The 14,385-nt window shown below is 39.5% G+C and overlaps 1 protein-coding gene across 2 annotated transcripts in view; it reads left to right on the plus strand.

Moving 5' to 3' along the window:
• ctnna2 (catenin (cadherin-associated protein), alpha 2) overlaps window positions 1–14,385 on the plus strand; it is a 291,364-nt gene that overhangs the window by 263,116 nt on the left and 13,863 nt on the right. For both annotated transcript variants that reach the window (XM_035659486.1, XM_035659487.1), the window contains exons 13-14: window positions 4,858–5,009; window positions 9,412–9,525. In XM_035659486.1, the coding sequence (XP_035515379.1) occupies window positions 4,858–5,009; window positions 9,412–9,525 (266 nt within the window). The remainder of the gene's footprint in view (window positions 1–4,857; window positions 5,010–9,411; window positions 9,526–14,385) is intronic.

The following is a 14,385-nucleotide window of genomic DNA, read 5'->3' on the forward strand; positions in this document are numbered from 1 at the left end:
AAGTTTTGCACCAGTTGCAGACTTGTTCAGTTTACCAAAATTAGATGTAAAACTACCCACATGTAGAAAATCTGCAATATACCTATGTGAGTTAGTTTGTGATTTTGTTACAAGCCAGATCCTTGCACAAATAAAACTCAGATGCCGTTACTCCATCCTATGGAGCATGTGAACCCAGCTGCATCTCAACTGCAGTAGGACTTTAGCCTACTTAAGCAGAAAATGTGGCATAACATTGCCGATTTTAAGATGGCCGCTGTCCTGTCTGAGTTCACCTTAAGTCTATACAAATACAGCAAAAAGGCAAGTCACACTGGCCTTAAGGAGGACTCCTGTCTTAAATTTGAACACGGCCTTGTGTTCTCTCGATTGTGGGTGCTAATTGAGATGTTAAGAGGGGGAACCGCCAACTGTGTTAGACCAGCGTTTCATTGGCTCCATATTTCTCTTTGATGTAGAGCTGTTGTGTTTCCCCTTCCTGTTTCCCCCTAAGTGTTGGTAGTTGGGGTTTTTAGGGGCTACCATGCACATCTGATCTGGACCATAAAGCACTTATTGATTCTTGTGAACTTTTGCCTCCCTCTCCCCTCAGTCCGCACAGGCCTGATGTCTATGGATTTGAACACAGTCAAGGAGAAATCTATAGCTGGGGGAAAGATGATTAAGTGTAGCTGAACAAAGGAAAAGGATATAGGACCACACACTTTTTAGAGGGTACTGAGTCCAATTAACTAGACTCTACCAAAAAATCAATAGCTGTCACCAAGGATTTCACTAAGCGATCTGAGGAGGGATTTTAGTGGAATTCATTGATGTGGTCCTCTTTTTTTCCTTTTCTTAGTTGTGTGCATGTGTAAAACAGTTATGTGTGTGTGTGTGTGTTTGAGTTGGCTGTTTGTGTTTTCATTTGATTCCTCCTGTGTTTATGACCGTGGCCACTTACACCAATCGCGACTACTCGCCTGTCTTTCGGACAGCTGCCACGTCAACACAGGACGCTTATCACAACTACCTGCCCTTTGACCTTGTCTCAATTTGCCGACCCCTCTTCCTCATATTGAGTGTGGTCGGATTTATGGCCCGGCCAAATACAGGCAGCCAAGGCACACAACTCTTCTGTGTAAAGCTGAGCCATAGATTCCTGACAGACAGTCCACACATGGGCCCAGGATTGAAGCGTGTCCTTGAGAGGGAGGAAAATCAATAGCCTAATGGGAAAGTGGTTATGGCTTCTCTCTCTTTTTTCCCCTCTCCCTCCTTCTTCCCTGAGACACTTTTCTGCCCACTAACTCCCTGTGTTTAAACTAATCTTCTCCTCAAAAAAGGGACAAATTTTAAAGTCGATCATTAATGTGGTGCCTGGAGAGGGTAGATTAAAAAACTGATATATGGCCTAAGTCAGTGTGCCATTTAGAGAAGCAGGGTAGCGTTGCTCCTTGTTATTACATCTGGGCACAGTAAATGGGATTTAGCCAGGGTTTTGCAGTGAGTAATAACACACATGCTCACACTGCCACCCACATGTCATGCCTGTAAATCAGTGGATCAAGTGCACTAAAAAGAAGTGCAGCAGAGACCGAGGGATAGAAGTAAAGACACTTCACACTGTCTACTTTTAAAATAATAGCTCTCAGGACCAGACTTTGTGGCTGGCCAGACATAAAGCAACTTACCATAAATACTGAGCATTTATTTTAAAGTCTTTGATCAGAATACCTAATTAGTGACATCATGGCCACTAATATAGAGAAGAAAGAAAGCAATTTGTACCGGAAATAAGACTGTGAATCAGTGCTCCTTTTAATACTCAAAATGGCGCAGAGCACAGTTGCTGAACCAGATGAGTCACTCTTTAAATTTGTATCCATTGTTCTAATGATGGGAGAAGAGGTTTTAGCCAGAATGGGAAGCAGATGGCAAACTCATAGCTTGCAAGGAAAGGAGGTAAGGTCTCTTAATCAGTGCGTAAATAGAGGTGGGAGTTACAGTAGGAGAGAGTGCTGATGAGGAAATTGCTTTGAGAGTAGCAGTGCAGTATGAGGAGCTAGGTGAAACATTTTGACCAAGGTGCGAGTGTAGGAGAACAGAGCACTAAACAGACTAAGAGCAGGAGCACTGAAGTCTCAATCTCATAACCTCACATTTATATTTTTATTTATCCATAAGTACCTTTAAAATATAATATTACATATTTTTTTCAGTGTTTTATGTACATTGATTATATGGTATAATCTTTGAAGCTGTTTTTTCTTTACTGAGTGAAACATGTTTTACCAAATGAAAAATCCTTCAGTAGACATCTTATGCATTGATTCAGAATAATATATTATTGATCCCTTGAGTGTGGTTCACATGCTATAGAAGAAAGAAATTAAATTAGCTTTATTCCATTACAATAACTTGGAGCATATAAGTGAATGATGACGTGTCTACTATGTATAATGAATAATAGACACATATATAAACATTCATTAACCTTCAATAACTGATGTTTTTTCCACAGGCTATAAAAATACTGACATTATCATTTAATTTGAGTTGTGTTTCTGGCCACATGATAAATTTAAGTCCAGTGATCACTCTCTTGACTATAGCTCTGTTTTGGTCTCCACCAACTCCTGACAGAATTATCAGAGTTTTTGTTTTGTTCTGGGGTTTTTTTGACCGTCAAATGCTCCTCAATGTTCCCCAGCTAATCGCTAGCTTTATGTGCTGAGCAGGTATTGTACAGTATGGATATGTACTGTATATATATGTGTAATATAATACTTTGTCTTATGGAATGTCTTCATGAATTTCTGTAACTCTGTAGTGTAGGAATTAATACGATCCTTTAAATCTCAACAGTGCTTGCCAACTCACTGTTATTGTAACATAGCGGGTAAAACTGTACAACACAAATACAAGTTTTGACACGTTAAATTCAGGGTTAAAATTGTGCTTTTGATTTTTACCTTTTGTGATATATATGTCTTTTGTAACCTCTTTTAAATTCAGATTAAGGCATAAAAAACTGTGCAAGTTGTTGCTCGTTAAACACCTCACATGGGCACGCCATCGCTGCGATGAGGTTTTTAAGCATTCATTGTACTTCTATAACTTCTCACTTTAACTATGCTTAAGCCTAGGGGGTGAAAAAAATCCATTCCTACATGGTCACATTTAATTCCCTTCATCATTTTTCAACTGGAATGAGTGAAATTGCTCCTTACCATCAGCAACTTTGCTCATTAAGAGCTTGGAGAACATTTAAATATTTCTATTTAAAACGCCTTCCCAGCAATTCCCAAAAGCCTATTTTACGCTTCTCCAGTAAGTGGATTAAACTGAATTAAAAATGAAAAGAAAAAGAGAGAGACTTTTTGTAGTGCCTTTTATGTTTGGTGAAATATAGCTTGTGTTTTATATCAGACAAATAAGTATACTGCAGATACACCTTTAGTGCAAGCTGGCTAATTGATTTAATTCAGTCTGCATGTAAGAGAGGAGGAAAGTGTGGGGAATAATAATAAAATCACACAGTTGGCACGGTGTAGGCTCACCAGCCAAGCTGCTATCCTTTATTTGTCTTTTCCCCAGTTTTTCTTTTTCCCATTCGTCTGTCCTCATTAGACCTGTCTTCTCCTCTCAAAAGGGTGTTGTCTTAAATCAGTTCAAGTATCTACTCTCCAAAAATCTACTCTTTATGTATACATATTTGTTGCTTATTTTTCCAAAGCAGCCGAGACATCTTTTTATAACATATAAAAATGCAAAGTCTGTCTTTTTCTTTTTCTGTTTCTCTCCTCATCTTTCTCTATTTGTAAGCATATTTGTTGTGGATTTAAAGAAAATGTCGGTACAGTCGTACACTCGAAGGACAGCCACAAGTAATGATGGGGTTAAAGGCATTTGTGCTGTTTGAAAAAGCACGTATAGATAATACAATATATGAAGACGGACCTTTTCTGGCTGGCAACTGTCTGTCCAGGTAAACCATAGCTTTTGTTATGATAAACTGCCCCAGCACAGAGTCCATATGAAAAAAAACATTATTAAACTCTGCTTTCAATTATTTTTACTCAAGAAGAGATTACGTAGAAAGGTAGCCTGCTAAATATTCAAACATTCTGTCTGTATTCTTGAATATTGAATAATGTCTATTCACATTCAGCGCAATTCATTTTAACACACAAAGCACATAAAGCTCTTCCATCTGGCCTGGCCAATTGATACTGACAACAAAACCAACCATTTTTATGGTCAATAGGGACTTTTCTTTTGTTGCTTGGCTTTTGTTCGGCTCAAAAGACTTTGATGAATTTGTTTCCCTTCATCGGCATTGTGATTTGACAGGCTGAGCTTGCAAGTTAGCACCCTTGTACTGTAACGCTGAAGCTCCCAAAGCCATCTTCTTACAGGTTACACACATGCATGCACCACACACATACAGACACACTTCCACATGCCAACGGCCAGTGTACACACAAGCACATCTGTGACAGACAGGTCAATCTTCTTTTTGAGTAAGCCAAGGTGAAATAGCTAATTGGTGTGCAAGTGCGAACAGCATATTGTCGCTTACACAGAGGCTTAGTGTGACATCTCGCCTTTTCCTAAGGTGCACAAGTGAGCAGAGACTGATGCAGGGGGAGACCCCACTGCTACAAAATGTGAGATGAAAAGGTTGTGATCATGTCATCGACTGGAGAAACCACACACCTATAATTGTGCTTTCACTGTGCCATTTTGCTTTTTTCTGATTGATAAGCCTTCACCCGTTCTGAAAGATTACTAACAAATGTGATGCGCCTGCCTCTCATATCTTTCTTTTGTTCTCTCTCTCTCTCTGCCTCCCTTACCTGTTTCTCCCTGCAGTCATGCCCCGTTTTGCTGAACAAGTGGAGGTAGCTATTGAGGCACTGAGTACAAACCCCCCACAGGCCTTTGAGGAAAATGAGTTCATTGATGCATCCCGTTTGGTCTACGATGGTGTCCGTGACATCAGGAAAGCTGTCCTCATGATAAGGGTATGTCCATTACCTCCTCTAAAAGAGCAAAAGTGAAACACTCACTGAGATACTCTGCAATTATTTAAAAGCTCAGCAAGAGTTAGAAATTAATGTATTTGGAAATGCTGACCAACGCCATGTGCAGTCATTTATTTCTGGCTTCCTCCATATATTCACAATATTTGATTGGATATTTTGTGATTGTAGACATCTGATTTTTATTGTTTCCTAGTGTTGCTGAATAGTTAGTCAGTGACTCTTTATTAAGTCTTGTTGGTGTAGATTCATGATATCTGTTTACAATCAACAATGGCTTCAAATTCAATATTTTTAGTATTTTTAACTTCTAATTAATAATTTGAGAATATCTCTCTTACAAAGGTAGGATCAAAAGCACGTATTTATGAAATAATACAATCTCCTGAGTCACTGGATTTATCCCTATGTGAACTTCACCCTGACTTACACATTTGTCACACTCAGACAGCAGTCCAATTTTTTGCCTCTTCATTCTCATTTTAGCTACACATCTGTGGGACATTGTTGGAGTAAAGTGTGCTGCTGGCTATCATAGATGATAGTGGATGTACTCCAACAAAAACATAGCTGCCCTAAGGTTGAAGAAAAACATAATTGAATTCTAAAATTCAATAGAATTCCCATTTGAGATGTCGCACCTGTCACATGATCTGTTTTCTAAAGCTGGCAGAACATTTTACAGCATGTCATGATAAAAATGCTGCATAACAACTTGATACCAGCAGCTCTACTGCCTCACATACCCACTCTGATGTTACAGTATCTGCATTTTTCACCCGAACTGGCCCTTCTCTCTTCACCATGTAATTCATTTATTCAACGTTATGCAGGCTGGAAGGTTTCCCAGTGCAGCTCTGGAAAAAATCTAATTATGGAAAATAATTTGATGTTGGTAAATAATGTAAAACAGGCAGCTTTGAACTGCCCGGGACCAGCTGGCTTCATAATCCCATCCAAGTTCAATTACTTTCTGAGGAAACAACTTGGAAGATCCTTGCTTTCTCTGTTGTCTAACTCCATCATATAGATAGCAAATGTTGGTGCCACATGTAATAGTTTTTTGTGCACACGTTATTTTATGCGTCTGTGTTATTTTTCTTCCACTTAAGCCAAGTAATGGCTCCTTTAGAATTTTTACAGCACAGATCTTATGAGTAGTCGATGGATTAAGAAACCAATTCTCCACAGTGTTTAAAAATTGAGGCAGGTCTTGAGAAGAGTGTAAAGCCATAATGAAAGTTCTCGAAAACATAGTTTTCTCCTGGCCTCTATGTACCCGGGTACACACACACACACACATACAGAGCAGAGCAATGCGATGCAGTAGCAAGCACTGGATAGAATGGAACATGTATGAAATTGAACAGTGGTTGGAGACTGACAACTGTAATATAACCAGTGTTTACACTTGCTCCCTTTCTCAACAAACTGACCTACAGCCTGTCTCAAAGTTCAACTTTTACTGGAAGTTCAGAGCTGAAGTAGCACTGCATAAAAAAAATGCAAGGGCCTGCATTGATGGGGTCCTGTTGTTTCAATCACACACTGAAGCACAATCCGAGAAGGCTGATTTTAACAATAGATCCTTGAAGTTAAATGGTTATCAGATGCCATAATGCTGAAGTGATTTTACACCTCTGAAAAATTGTTACAATAAGAATAATTGTATCCTCTGTTGCGATGATTACTTGGTAAACAGTGGAATTACACATAACAAAGCAATCTACCAAACAATATTGTTTGATGGGGAGGGGTTCTAAGGCACATCTAAGCTGTGTGTGGTCACATGTGGTCTATCTGTGATCTAGTGTGGTACTATAGTGCCAGGATACAGCACTGCTGCCCAGGGTATGGAATAAGTATGTCACCATGAGTTGGCAGTGGGTGCAGTTACTGTGGAAATTAGCAGTCATGAATTACCAGTTTCACAACACTGATTAACAAATGTCCACCAAGTACAGACAATTGCAGAGACTAAAATATTACGATTTAATGGGATACAATAGGAATACAGGTATATAACCAGCAAAACCAAGCAACTTTTTATCAATTAAAAAAATTTCCATTGGGCCAACAGTCCCAAAACTGAGACCTACTTTGCTCATTTAAAGCTATCAAGGACATTTAGACATCTCAAAAATTACATAATTTTAAGTTGTGTAAATGTGCATAAATCAAAATTGACTGAAACTATTGTAACCATACTTAGCAAATAAAAACTTAGCAATGCCCATGTCTGTGATGTCACTGGCTCACATTATTAGAAGGTGTGTGGAAATTCATGTATACCCAGTGAATATTGCAGCTGTTTAAGATGTTGCAAGTGTGTCCTTTTTAGACACTCAGGTTGTGAGTTCGATCCCAGCTAAGGGCAGCACTCAGTAGAGATGAAGGAAAAATAACACAGAGGTACACATGTTTTCCAAATCTGCTGATTAAGTCCTTCTGATAAGACCCCACTCACTCTCACTCTCACATTTCACTATGATTGTATCTGTAGAATTATATTAGTAATTTTTTTTAACTGTTAGTCACTTCAAACCTTCAGGTTTCATTTGCAGCTCAATACTGCCTTTATCAGATCACAAATATATTTACAAACACCAACACAACAAATGTGATGTCATTGCCTCAGTGTGAGAAAGTGTGTAGAAAACAAATCACCCCCTCTTGGGATAAAAAGGTCCAGGGTTTAAATCCCCAACTGGCCAATGAGGCAGTTTTTTAAGTTGTGTGTTTGGATCCCAATCATTGCTCCTTGAGCCTAAAAAATATATATATATTCACACAACCAGAATCTCTTCTCCATTAGAAGATTTTATATTTACAAAGTCGTCTCATGTTCAGCAGTGATAGAATGTGAGTGCAACAAGGCACACTAGATCAACTGTTGGGAATACTGAAGAAATCCAGTACAATTACTAGTCCATGCTAGTAGACAGTAAATATATCTCCGATATAATTAATCATCAGGGAGAAGCAACATTCTTGCAGTCTATACATAGTGTAACTCATGATTCTTGTTACAAGGATACGTGTCACAGTACTGTGAATGCAGGGCATTTTTAAATGTCAGCATCATGTAGGAATGATGACTTTACACATATACATGCTTTGATCTGATCCTCTGCTCTGCAGAAGAGAAGTCATCCAACATATGTTACCATGGTGATGTAGCTTAGTGTGTTGAAGGTAGCCGGGTAACCTACTGATCTTTTTTTAGATATTCTTTTGTAGCTACCAGAGAGGAATACAAATATGTATTAATCATTTAGTCTTTCACTTTGAGCAAATGCAAAAGATATAACTCAATTATATTCCAACCACAAATTGTTTGTCCTCCTAATGCTTTTGTAATTATTTAGCATGGTGGAATAATAATGTGTATTTCTGCTTTTCATTCTGATATTTTCCTTTGAAATGAGAAAAGATAAATCAAAGGGCTGGCATTACTTTTTAAAAGAATAACCTTAAGAAATTACAATCGCCACACAGCAAAGATTAAATATGATGCATCATTAAAAGGAAATAAATTAACATAAGATTATTGTGCAGAGACACAAACTTAATTTGATCATTCACACCGATAAAAGCAGTCTGACATTTTGTTACAAGTTACTTCCTGTGTTCTCTTTTCCAAGTTTTGCTTTGCAGTAGTTGATCTTCAGAAATAACACCAGCCTTGACAGAGACCATTCACAAAATGTTGTCTAATAGTCATAGCTTGACGAACTGATTTAAATATGTTTACAAAGCTTTCAATAATGAATCAAGTATTAGCCAATATTGGAGACAGACTTGTTCATCGTTGATCATTTCAGATACATTTTGTGATATCTGAATCTTTATCTTTATCTAGAATACAGCTTTGACAAGAATATTTGTGTATGTTCATTGTGCTAAAACAGTGCATTGTTGTAGTTCTTTTCTGCTTAGACTTCAGGTTTTGCTAAAAACTTTAATAGGCTGAAATGTTGATGTCTTATGTTCTAATTGAATAATCAAGTAATAATAACATTATTGAATAGATATTGGTAGTAAAAGCTCCACTCTTGATGAGTTATTCGATTTCATAAAGTGACCCAGTGAAGAAAAGCATCCATAAAATCAATACTGTCAATCCCCATTGCAAAAGCATTACAGCGAGCGCCTTTAATTCACTTTCACTTTGGCTTTATTGTGTGTTTTATCTGCTGTTGAGGAAACGTACACATTATAATACATATAAAACGATAACACACGGATATGCTGTCTGTTAGTCAGGATTCTTGCACAATGGGGCCCAAAGGCAAGCTATACATTTTGGAGTCATAGGATTTTTGTCTGTTTTGGTTTCTTTCTGTCTGACTGTTTGCCGACTTTGTCTTTGTGTTTCTCACAGACACCAGAGGAGCTGGAAGATGATTCTGACTTTGAGCAGGAGGACTATGATACTCGCAGCAGGACTAGTGTCCAGACTGAAGATGACCAGCTTATTGCTGGACAGAGTGCTCGGGTGAGTGAATGTTCACTTCCCCACTGTGCTAAAACTTCTCTAATGTGCCTCAGCTATGGAACCATAAAAAAGATACAGAAAAATAAAACATATTTTTGGGTTGGTTAAAGGCTGGGCAACCTGCCCAAACTTATCATATATGTGATATTGCTTCAGTTGTAGGCTGAGGTGCAAGTTGTACTGCATCACACCCCAATACCCACACTGTACTCTGACCATACATCAATCGATTCATTCAACTAGTTCCACTTACATAGCATGAAAGACCATTTAAATGATCCTAACAAGCGGGATTATTTTAAATAAACACTGTTTGGGGATGGCAGGTGTAAAATTGCAATCACAAACAAAGAAGTAATTACCAAATTCCCTTCAGATGCCAGACAAAAAGACAAAATACAATATAATACCGTGCCAAGGCTTCAGTCACGGTCACCAGGGTCTGGGCTTTGTTGCACATTAGCAATTTTTCACTTGGGCCCAGCTTAAAGAACATTAAGAGGGTATCAGTGCTTGCTTCCCTCCAGCAACACAGAGGCTCTAGCGGTGTGTTGCATGTTGAATGGATTGTGGATGGCAGGAGTATGGCTTGGCCCAATGCCTCTCCCTATGGCACAGGCCTGAATTATACTGCCGGAGTCTCTACACAGTCTGCACACACAGGGGGGTAATGCACAAAGGAGGGAAAAATAAAACCAAAACAGCAGATTATTATTGCTAAATGTATGTACTATACAGCTAACACCTACTAATAGGCAACCTTTCAAACTTTCAGCAAGCTAAAAATACTGCACATTAAAGTTAGACCTTGTTACTGAGCAGCCATCACTGTGGCTATGTTAGCTATTTCTATGTACTTCTTAGTGTTTGCCACTGGGTCGGATTCAGTTGGATTCCCTTTGAAATCAATGAAACAAAAGAGGTAGAAACGCTGCTTTTGTGCGCAGGGTTGCCAGGATCAACACAAATTGAAAGTTTCTCGTAGGGGCTTTAACATTAGCTAACATTAGCCATCCTAATCTACTCATCATAGCAGACCATATTTCAGAAGTAGACTGTAAATCGGTCCTATGTATTTTCCCTGCCACTACTTATCCTGTTGCAGCATTTTAAAAACTGGCAAACAGATGGAAGTTCTCGATGAAATGCCCAATCTATTTTAAAATGATGCATCAGTTTTTAATATCATACACTGAGAGCGCAGCCAACAAGTCCTTCAAACTAACTGACAAAATATGTTGTTTGTCATTGCCTGCCAAACCAACACAAGTGAGCATTTTTTGAACTGTTGCCCCATTGGCAGAACAACATTGTTATTGCCTTCCACAACTGTTACATCTGAATGTAACTTTTGTCTGATCTGCCATGTGTATGGTTTGGGGGTTTTTTTAGGGTAAAGCGCATGTACTACTTGTTCAAGATTATAGTAAGGTTTTTATTTTTGGTTAAATGAGATTTGCTAGAGGTTGGGTAAAGATTACGTTCATGATTAAAATAAATCCTCCACTGCCAGTAGCAAAGGGGAAACAAGCAGCAGTCTCCTGTGTCCAAGCCACAATTTTTGTTGACCATTCACATCCATTGCAATGTGTTCCCTGTGACATTATGTGGCTCTATAACAACATCACAGCACTTTCCCACTGGCACCTAAGAGACAGGACTCATAATCCACACCAAAGGTCCTTGTCAGTTAAACTTAAACATACGTCATTTTTGACATTTGAACAAACAACTGATGCTGTTGTTTTTCTTAGGAGGACATTTCCAAGTGGCATTTAGATTTGATTTGATTTTTTGAAGGAATCTTTAGTAGTAGAGAATATAAGTTTTATTTTAGTAATTACTGAGACAAGTAAAAAAAAAGAAAAAAAAAGTTTACCTGTCAAATCTGAAATCCAACCATGAGTAAAAAGAACAGACCCAGGCTTTGGGTGCACAATAGCTGCTCCAGGATGACTGTGGGGGTCCTGGGTGTGAAGTGCTTTGAGTTTGTTGTATGTATACTCCCACTAAGGCTCCCGCAGCGTAACATTGTAGGGCCATCTGAGCTTAGACGCACCAGCGCTGCCACACAAAGGCGCTTCACAGCACCAAACTGTTCACTAGTTTTCCTGGCACTTAACTGTACTTTGAGTGGGCAGTCCTTCTTGGGTACAGTCTGAAGTAGCATCATGTCCCTTTGTCTAAACTTGTTGCTGTAATACAGTGATATAAGGTGGTTTAAAGGGTGACGTGTTCAAGCATCCTTAATTAGCATGCTCCAGTATGCACTTGAGCTTGCAGCGAATAAATGCACAACAATGTATCACAGCGTGTTATCAAACGTGATTACTCCTATTTATGCACTTAGTGCACGTTATCATATACAATGTACTGTACTTTATATATGGCATACTGACAAACACTCTCACACAGTTAATTGATATCGCCTGTTTTTCCACTCATAGACACTGTAATGCCCTCGGAGACTAAACATTTACACACGCAGAAGGCAAGCACATCCATAAAAGATGTGTTTGCCGTGAACCACTGGTGATCTGCCCAGTCAGCCTCAGCCTGTCGTGTCAGGATAAAGCTTGCTGTCCTCTCACGGTCATGCCAAGTGCACACTGGTGCTCTGTGTTTCTATTCAAACAGACAAGAGGAAACATAATCCATTTTCTCCATAGGAGCTGACATGAGCACACTGAGGTTTACAGTCATGATCCCTCCAAGCCGCGTCAGTGTGCGGGTATCACACACATGACACAGGCGTAATATCTCACTCTCACTCTCTCGATCTTACTGCCTCTCTCTTGCTCAGTGTAGAAAGAAATAAAATCAAGTCCAGGGGAGTCCCAGGGGCCTTTGTTCCCAGTGCTTCGCCTTGTGTGGTGTTCCACTTGTCACTTCTATTATGCTTACACATAAAACTAAGTCATTAGAGCAAACATGCATAATGAGAAGGCAGAAAAACACACAGGGGAAAGAGGCCTGTACATGGTGTCTCTTTCTATTAGAACATGCAGACACAAACTCTATAACACACCACAGATAATGCACAGGGAGCCAAACACAAAGTCCCACACATGCACCCAACATCTCTTAACACAGTGATTGGATAACACTGTTGATAGGTCATCCATAAAATTGAACTCTGAGTGTCTGGGCAGTTTATTTCAAATGAAACAAATTAAAGTCATTTCAAGACGCCGCGCTCGGTGAAGAAACCCGGAAAGCGTTCTAATCCCTGCAGACGTAGCCGAGTCGCAGAGTGTATTGGCACAGCACTCCCCCGGCCGGATTTGCCACTATGTTAAGCTCCCAAGGCCCGCTCCTTGTTGTTATCAGTAAAGTAGGGGAAGGGATTTGGGGATAAGTGAATTCTAGAGAGTAGGGGAGGAGGGATGGGGGGGGTGGGGGTCCTGCTCCCCTGACGTCCCAATTGGCTCATGTGTTTACCCCTGTGCTGCAGCTTTCTTTTGTGTTCAGAACCCCTCTCTCTCTCTCTCTGATGCTCTCTCGCTCTCTCTCTTTTGTCACACCATTTTCAGAGTGAATTTGAATACCAACCAAATCCCTCACTCTCTCTCCCCAACCTCCCTTGATCCCTAATTTTAGAAAAGGAATTTCAAATCCAAATTGTTGAGTTTCAAGAGACTTTTTGCTCCCTTTAGCTGTTTGGGAGAACAGTTCGTCTTGGTTTAATGCAGCTCTTATGTGCAGCAGACTGAGGGGAAAACATTTTGATTATACTTAAAGAAATAGCCATACCTAGAACTACTCTGATTCTCAATTTAGAGTCTCTATCTGACTCGTTACGATGGCATTTAACAAAACCATAACTGTACTTCTTCTAAATGGAATAACCACCATTTTGATACCAGCGGCATACTGCTCAGTGTAATTATAGAAATAAGTGAATAATTAATGCCTCAACAGTTGGGTGCAGGAATGATATGAGCAGCAAAGATGTGCTAACGACTGCCCTGAGTCCTGAGGTCAGACGTATCTGCCTGGTGGCACAGGGCACTCACCTGTGTCACTAGTGATTAGGCAGACATTATTAGACATTAAGTTTTTGGCTATATTAAACATGCAAACAAGCATGCAATCAGCAAACCATAAGCCAGGGAGCCACCGCCGTCCCAGAGCCACAAGCTAGGAGCATAAGCGCCCTTAAAGTGTCCTTATGTTCATATTTATAAATATTTGTGCTTTTATTCAAACTGATTTGAATCTAAAAACAGTTCATAATTGAAATCAACAGCATAAATAAATCAAAAATAAGACACAGCTAGTGTTGTGTTATTCAAGACAAACTGTGGCAGCAGACATGGCAGTGAGCAGAGCACTTAGAACTAAGACATATAATCAAAGGTGTCCATCAGATTCATGCTGCAGTGGGAAGAGTGTGCCATGTGAGCCTGGCTTGAACTACTGAACGATCTGGCAAGCTACATTTTATTTGTTTAAGATTTTGAACAGGGGACTATTGGTTAAAATGTTGTTATAAAAGCCCATTGTTGTTTAGGGATCTGTCTGCTAGTCAAGGAACCTATAGAGGTATATTTGATTTGTAGTACCTACAGTAGTTTTGTCATGGATCCACTGCCTGCTGTGCACAACCCATAATTAATAGTGACGCGTGCAAGCATACCTGTAAATACAAGTTTTCCCTGCTGGAATCAGTCAGTCTGTTTTAAATTGTTTATCCCTCATTGTGCAGTCTAAACACACATGTATTAACTTGGTATTTGTTTTAAATGTGAGCAGTGTTTTCACCCCACACACTGTTTAATGGGATTTGCTGCTGCGCTGTTGTTTGTGTGTCTTGGCACCAGCAGCAGAGGAAATCTACACTGGGCTTGAGGGGCCTGG

Source organism: Morone saxatilis, unplaced genomic scaffold (genome assembly GCF_004916995.1).
Source record: "Morone saxatilis isolate NCDOM2014 unplaced genomic scaffold, NCSU_SB_2.0 Contig17, whole genome shotgun sequence".
Lineage (NCBI taxonomy): Eukaryota > Metazoa > Chordata > Actinopteri > Moronidae > Morone > Morone saxatilis.